The sequence below is a fragment of the Penaeus chinensis genome, chromosome 32 (genome assembly GCF_019202785.1).
Source record: "Penaeus chinensis breed Huanghai No. 1 chromosome 32, ASM1920278v2, whole genome shotgun sequence".
Classification (NCBI taxonomy): domain Eukaryota; kingdom Metazoa; phylum Arthropoda; class Malacostraca; order Decapoda; family Penaeidae; genus Penaeus; species Penaeus chinensis.
Window position 1 is genome coordinate 1,148,572 of NC_061850.1, and position 7,500 is coordinate 1,156,071.

The 7,500-nt window shown below is 38.1% G+C and overlaps 1 protein-coding gene across 1 annotated transcript in view; it reads right to left on the reverse strand.

Annotated features, from left to right (window-relative positions):
- LOC125042323 (alpha-N-acetylglucosaminidase-like) overlaps window positions 1-4,929 on the reverse strand; it is a gene marked incomplete in the record, with an annotated part of 69,986 nt that extends 65,057 nt beyond the window's left edge. The window contains 2 exon segments of the mRNA XM_047637860.1: window positions 4,080-4,199; window positions 4,894-4,929. Of these exon segments, the coding sequence (XP_047493816.1) occupies window positions 4,080-4,199; window positions 4,894-4,929 (156 nt within the window).
- Window positions 4,930-7,500: the final 2,571 nt, after the last annotated feature.

Genomic DNA, 7,500 nt, shown 5'->3' on the forward strand with positions numbered 1-7,500 from the left:
GGCATAGCAGGAGCCCTGCTGATGTTGCTTGAAGACTACCTGCATGGAAGAACAATGCAGGTAGTGGTAAACGGCCATACATCTTCTAAATTCCCGGTCGGGGCAAGCGTCCCACAAGGCAGTGTCATCGGGCCTTTGCTATGGAATGTCTACTTCAATGATATTCTGCAGCTCATACCAAACGCCCATGCCTTTGCAGATGACTGAACTCTGTCCTTCACCTGTAACCACTTAAATTCGAAAGGACCTCTGTGCACCACATCAACAACATCAACACGGCATTTCATCACTTGCATGGAGCAAGAAATGGCAAGTCCACTTTCTACCCCCCCCTGAAAAGAGACCCAGGCCATGCTGATAAACGCGACGACAGGATCCCCCTCGCACACACTCCGGCCCTGATGATGGACGGCCACACCTCGCCTACGACAGCGACATCAGCATCCTAGGGGTACAGATCGGACAGCCACCTCACCTTCACAGACAAAAACGTCAGGAGGAAGGCGAAGAAAGCGGCGAGGGAACTGGCATGCATCCGTCGCATCGCGCCCCTCATTGCGCAAAAGGCTGCTGCACGCTCTAACACTGGGGGCCCAGGTTCGCTCCCGTTATGGATTATTGCCCTCTGGTGTGGTCCTGCTGCCCCCCCCCATAATACCTGGGACTACTAGACAGTGTCCAAATCGAGCCCCTCTCTCGGCTTCAAAGCATGGCACACGACATTCTACAACCCCCAGCAAGAGCTGCAATATCCTTCTCCAGGACTTTTAAATTCACAAACGCTCTTTCAACCAAATATTCCAGGTTTCCCGGAACACGATTTGGGTTTAGCAAATTTCTCTCCGCAAACCTCCCCAGCCTGCAAACCTTCAAGACTGCTGTTCACAGATGAAGGTGTCCACGATCCTGATTAATAATTGGTGTTTCAGCTCATAACAAAGACACGAAAACCCTTTCCCATCAGGTTTAAGCTTCTCGATAAACTTTCATTAATAAGAAGTCTTAGGCTTAAAATAAAAACACCGGGGGGTTAAACAACCCCCCCTGTCTATAACCTTGTATTAACCATAAGATAAAAAAAAAAAAAATCATAAATAAAAGAAAAAAATAAAAAAAAGAGAGAGAGAGAGAGAGAGAGAGAAAGAGAGAGAGAGAGAGAGAGAGAGAGAGAGAGAGAGAGAGATAGAGAGAAGAGAGAGAAGAGAGAGAAGAGAGAGAGAGAAGATAAAAAGAGAAGAGAGAAAAGAGAAAGAGAAAAGAGAGAGAGAGAGGGATGAAGAGAGTAAAAAAGAGAGAGAGAAAGAGTAAACGAGAGAGAGAGAAAGAGAAAGAAAAGAAAGGGAGAGAGAGAGAGAGAGAGAGAGAAAGAAAATAAAAGAGAGAGAGAGAGGGGGGGTTTTTCAGTGTGTGGCCAGAATGAAATTCCCAGATAACTTGCTCCTAACCCCCTCCCCCACCCCCCCCCCTCCCCTTCCCGTCTAATTTTTCTTAATGTATTTATTTTCCCGATTCCTGTGCTAAGAGCCCATGTTTAACCTTAAAATTCATAATGAATGAAATCCCTTTCACTCTCCGCAATGTGCAGGTAAAAATATAGCTTCCAGTGATTTAAATTTAAACCGCCTACGAGAAATAGCAAGCAAAAAAATAAAACTCAAAATATATTTAAATAACTCATTGTCTGCTCTACTTTAACGAGAGAATACAACAGAACCGTAATCTCCATTTTTCAAAACACATCAATATCACACAAAAAAAACGCCGCTAGAAAACCGTTATAGATTTAAAAGCTCAAAAAAATAATCTCCCGCCAAAAGCCAGTAGTAAACAAAAATAAACATATAAATAAACAAACACCTCTACAAAAGCATTAAGAAGATTAGCAAAAAAAAGAGTAATAATAGCAAAAACCATCCCCCACAAAAAGCAGAGAGAGAAATGAAAATAAAAAAGTTTTATTTTTCTCTTTGCAGACTCGCCCGCATGGATGGCGCGAGGACAAATTAAGTTTTGCTCCAAGTCGACGTTTCAGCCCTAACAACGGCCCGGCGGACGAATGGAAAAAAAAGGCTGGGGGTGGGGGGGCTGGGGGGTGCTTATGCGGGGCGGGACCGGCTTGCTTGGTATGTGGCTTTTGGGTCCTTGTTTGCATTTTTTTCAGAGAACCTGCACCTTCACTTTCCTCTTATAAACACACAGTGGAAAACCCCCCAACACCCCCTCCCCACCCACCCCTGCACCTCCCCTCGCTCTCTCTCTCTTCTCTCTCTCTCTTTCTTTCTCTCTCTTCTCTTTCTTTCTTTCTCTCCTCTCTTTTTCTTCTCTCTCTCTTTTTCTCCCCTCTCTTTTCTCTCTCTTTCTTCTCTCTTCTTCTTCCTCCTCTCCTTCTCATCTTTTTCTCTCTCTCCTCCTCTCTCTCTCCCCTCCTCTCCTTTCCTCTCTCTCTCTCTCCTCTTCTCCCTCTCTCTCTCCTCTTTCTCTCTCTCTTTTCTCTCTCTCTTCTTTCTCTTTCTCTCTCTCTCTCTCTCTCTCTCCTCCTCTTCTCCTCTCTCTCTCTCTCTCTTCTCTCTTTCCCTCTTCTTCTTTCCCTTCCTCTCTTTCTCTCTCTCCCTCTCTCTCTCTCTCTCTTCTTTCTTTTCCTCTCTCTTCTCCCCTCTTTTCTCTCTCCTTTCTCTCTCTCTTTCTCTCTCTCTCTCTCACTCTCCTCTCTCTCTCTTCTCTCTCTCTTTCCTCTCTCTCTCTCTCTCTCTCTCTCTCAAAAGAAATACAAAAACGTGTTCTTTCTAACTTCCCTCCCAAAGGCCTCCGCCTGAGGTCGTCCGCCCAAATCACTTTATAGCAGAAAAAAACATCACAGATAGAAACACGAAAGAAAACAACACATGAATAAATAGATACATTTTTTTAAATAAACCGAACAAAAGTTATGAAAATTTAAAGTGATAATAAACATATTAAATTATATTATAAATACATAAATATATAATAATTAAAATACATATAAAATTTAAATATATTAATATTTAATTATGCATGTTATAATAACTGAAAGCGTATATATAATAGACTCATATAATCAATAATCAGTAAATAAAAGAGGAACGAAACTTAAGTTGTAATAATTAATAACATCTATAATAACATATACACTGAAAACACATGCAAATATATCAGCCTTGACATGTAAATCAACCGGATAGATGGATAGATAAATGCATACCTATCCGATAAATAGATAGATATACATTTATTTCTGTGTACACGCATGTCCGTATCTATGAATATTCTAACTTATGAATATTCCTTATGTCGGGCCTCGCACGATTCTAACAGACCAAAATAATAGATAATAGATCGGTAATAAAACGGAAATAGACGAACGAACACTTTATGGAAGGAGGCTCGGATAGTTCAATCGGTGGAACAAGAGGCTTCAAACTCAAGGGTTCAGGGTTCAAGTCCCCTTTCGGGCGATTTCACATGCAGCTCCGTTTTTCATATGTGTGGATGTATGAATGAGAATGAATATCTTCACAATACAAGAGATGTATCTGTCAAATACTGTGAAGATATTCATTCTCATTCATACTTTTTCTACGTGTGGATGTATGTCAATGTTGCATCAACAAACAATTAGATTATATATATATATATATATATATATATATATATATATATTAGTAATGGCAAGGAATCAAGCGTGTGCAATAAATATACTGGGTAAAGGTTTTCCTTTATATAATCAAGTTGGTAAATAATTTAAATGTGTTGCTGTTTTTTGTTTTCCTTTTTATAAGTCATAAAAATCCAATTTCAGATGAAAGGCTGTTTTTAAGTTAAGTTATCAGGTGAAGGGATATATTGTAACAGATTTCAGGAGAATCACAAATTTACGTGAAAATCTTACTTAACAGATCAGTTTGTTTTTTTTTTGTAAAAATTCCTGGTGAGAGTATTCCTTGATTACAAAAAAACAATCAAATTCAATTTCAGAAAAGAAAAATCAACGTAAAAAAAAATAAAGTCAAAATCATCATCCGCAAAACAATCCTCTGCCCTCGAGTCCAGATTCCACTTACCACGAACGTGTCCTTGAGCGGAGGACCGATGGGAGGGACCCACCTAAACCGGGCAAAAGGCCTCGGCGCGGCGGAAGCACCCGGTTGGAGAGGCCCTTTCCGGCACCCGGCCTGGCTTCGCTGGAGGCGCTCGGCGACAGCTGGTTCAGTGCGTCCCGGGGGGGGGGGGGGGGGGGGGGGGGGGGGGGGGGGGGGGGGGGGGGGGGGGGGCCCCCCCCCCCCCCCCCCCCCGGGGTTTGGGGGGGGGGGGGGGGGGGGGGGGGGGGGGGGGGAAAAAAAAAAAAGGGGGGGGGTCTGGGGGCCGGGGGGGGAGGTCGTTCAGTGTCGTGTTTTTTTTGTTTTTCTATTATTATTATTTTTACTATCATTATTATAATTTTTTACTACTTATTAGATTATATTATAATACTATTAAAAATTAAAAATTATTTATTACGAATATATTTTTAAAGTATTATATTATATATATCATTACATTATTACTATTATTTTATTATTATAATTATTTTATTTACCTTTATTTTCCCATTAGAGTAGTATAATATCATTATCATTAATTTTTATTATGTTTTTCATTATCATTATCATTATCACTATCATTTTTCCCATCATTTTTATATTCCCATCACTATTTTTTTACGGGCTATTTTTTATTATTATTATTATTTTTAAATATTATTATTTTTATTTTATTATTTTTAAAATTTTATTATTTATTACTTTTAAATTATTTTAAATATCGTTCAACACTGAACGGTATTCATGTTGACAAATGCATTAAAGGTATGAATGAGAATGGCTATTTTCACAATACAGGAGATGTATTGGCCGGGATTTCTGACCAAGACATAATCGAACCCAGTCAAATACTTCTCTTGTATTGTAACTATTCAAGAAAATGATTTGACCGAAATTTCCCTGCAAAGATAAATCGAAACCGGCCAAATACATCTCTTGTACTGTGAAGACACTCACTCATACCTTTTCATACCTTATTCATACCTTTTAAACATTACAAGTGAAAAGACAATTTTGAGTTCATTTTTTTAATGTGAAAGAAATTATGTTACCCCTTAAAATATATATATTAAAAGTCGTATATTTATCTTGTGCCTTTTGTGAACACTGATTATGAAATGTATTCACATTGCAATATATTTTCTAGCTCTTGCACTATTGCAATTCTTGTAAGATTTCTGAAAATTCTTTCTTTTTAATTATTTTTTAAGTGCTTCGTTTTGGAATAATAAATTTGTTTCTCCTTACGTAAGATTCTTTTTCTGTCAGTTTGTTTTTCTTTCTTTCTTTCTTTCTTTTATCTTTTCAGTTTTGCTTTAATTGCAAGTTTAGATTTTGTTTTCGTTTTCTTTTCGCAAACTGTGTTGCTCTGTTTAAACAACTTTCGTTCTATCCTTTAGTTAATTCAAATAAATTTGCCTTCCTTTTCTTGCAGTTTCATTTATTACACCAAAGGCAATTCATGGCCTGTTAATTAACGCCCCCCCCCCCCCCCCCTCGTCTCGTGACTGAAAGGATGTGATCACACTCACGCGCGCGCGCAAGAAGCCAGTCATTCGTTACTTGTCTTTTTTCCTATCTCTCTTTCATAATACCTAGTGGTGGTAGTATCATTATTATCGTCATTCTTATCATTATTTTTAAGCATAATTACCCTTATTATTATTATCAATATCATTATAATTTTTATCAATATCATTTTTGTCATTATCATTATCTCTATCATGATCATTATCATTATCATTATTATCACTATTATTGTTGTTGTTGTTATAATTATTTTTATTATTATTATTATTATTATTATTATTATTATTATTATTATTATTACTATTATTATTATTATCATTATCATTATCAATAATGTTGTTGTTGCTGTTGTTATCATCAGTATCACTCTCACTGTTAGTGTTAATATTATCATTATTGTCAACTGAACTTCTAACATCATCAGCAAAACCTCACAATATGGACTAACTAATTATAACATTTCGAATCCCTTGGTAACGACTTTCAACTTCACACGTAAATACGTTGGTTTATAAAGTCGCGAATCCTATTAAAGGCGACTGAATAGCTTGGCGTGATTTGCACCAGATAATTGTCGAGATATGTTTACGTGTGCTATCACACTAGATTTTGTTATTCATCCAATTACTATGTTTATTTACGAAACTGCCTGTCTACACACGTGTTTTTTTTTTTTTTTTTTTGTTTTTCATTTCGCGTTTTCGAGAAAAAAAAATCATAATGATCTAAAACGATATAAAAAGTGAAGCATCTTTTAGTTTCTGTGTAGCTCAGGTCGGGGGGGGGGGGGGGGGGGGGGGAGATAAGAAATGGTCCCATGTGACCAGTAACTAAAAACTACTGTAATTTGAGGGATAACTATTCTAATCTTGCACCAACAGCTCTCCCCCATTTAACGAAGAACAGGAAAAAAAAGGTTTACAAGTCAAAGTAAAAAAAAGTGTTTGTTTTTTTCCTTTTCTGTGTCACACACTATGAAAGGCTGTCTGTCCACTTCCTCTGAAAGATCTCATTAAGGTGATCAAGTCTAGAAAAAAATGACGATCATCTGCTCTAAATACAGTTTTATTATTATTATTATTATTATATTATCATTATATAAATATTGTTATTAGATAAATTGAGTGTACAGTTCACATGGCAACTCTGAGTATTGGTAAGTGAGAAAAGGATTCCACATACATACATACAGCGCATCAGATATGAAACTGTATCTACTTCGCTCACCTGTCGCGGCTGACACGAGGAGGCCGACGACGAGCGCGGTCAGGGCGCGCATCTTGCCCTTCTGCCTTGTGTTCCTTCTTTCCTTGAGCTGAGGAAATTAGAGATTAATTTTTTATCTCATAATAACTGTGTGTGTGTGTGTGTGTGTGTGTGTGTGTGTGTGTGTGTGTGTGTGTGTGTGTGTGTGTGTGTGTGTGTGTGTGTGTGTGTGTGTGTGTGTGTGTCTGTGTGTGTGTAGGGACAGAGAGACAAAAGGAGAGAGAACTCTTTTGACCCGTGTGATAATGGAAAACACAAATAACAACTTCACTCCAGTCATTCACCTTATAATTATTATTATTAGTAGTAGCAGCATTACCTTGTAATTAATATATCTTGTAATTATCCATCGCCCTGTCACGTGCGTAGTGTTCCATTGCAAGGCGTAAAAGAAAGGCTATGACTTGAGAGATCATTCCACTCCAGTTTCACGTTTATTTTAGTGAAAAGACCGAATAGAAAACTGTCCACTTTGTAGGAAGAGCCAGAAGTAAGTAAACGACACCATTTCAAAATCAGCTGAAAATATCGTAGCTGAGGATATTCTCGGCGGCAAATGAGAGACGGTTTGAATATCACGAAGCATGACTCTATCAAATCATACTAG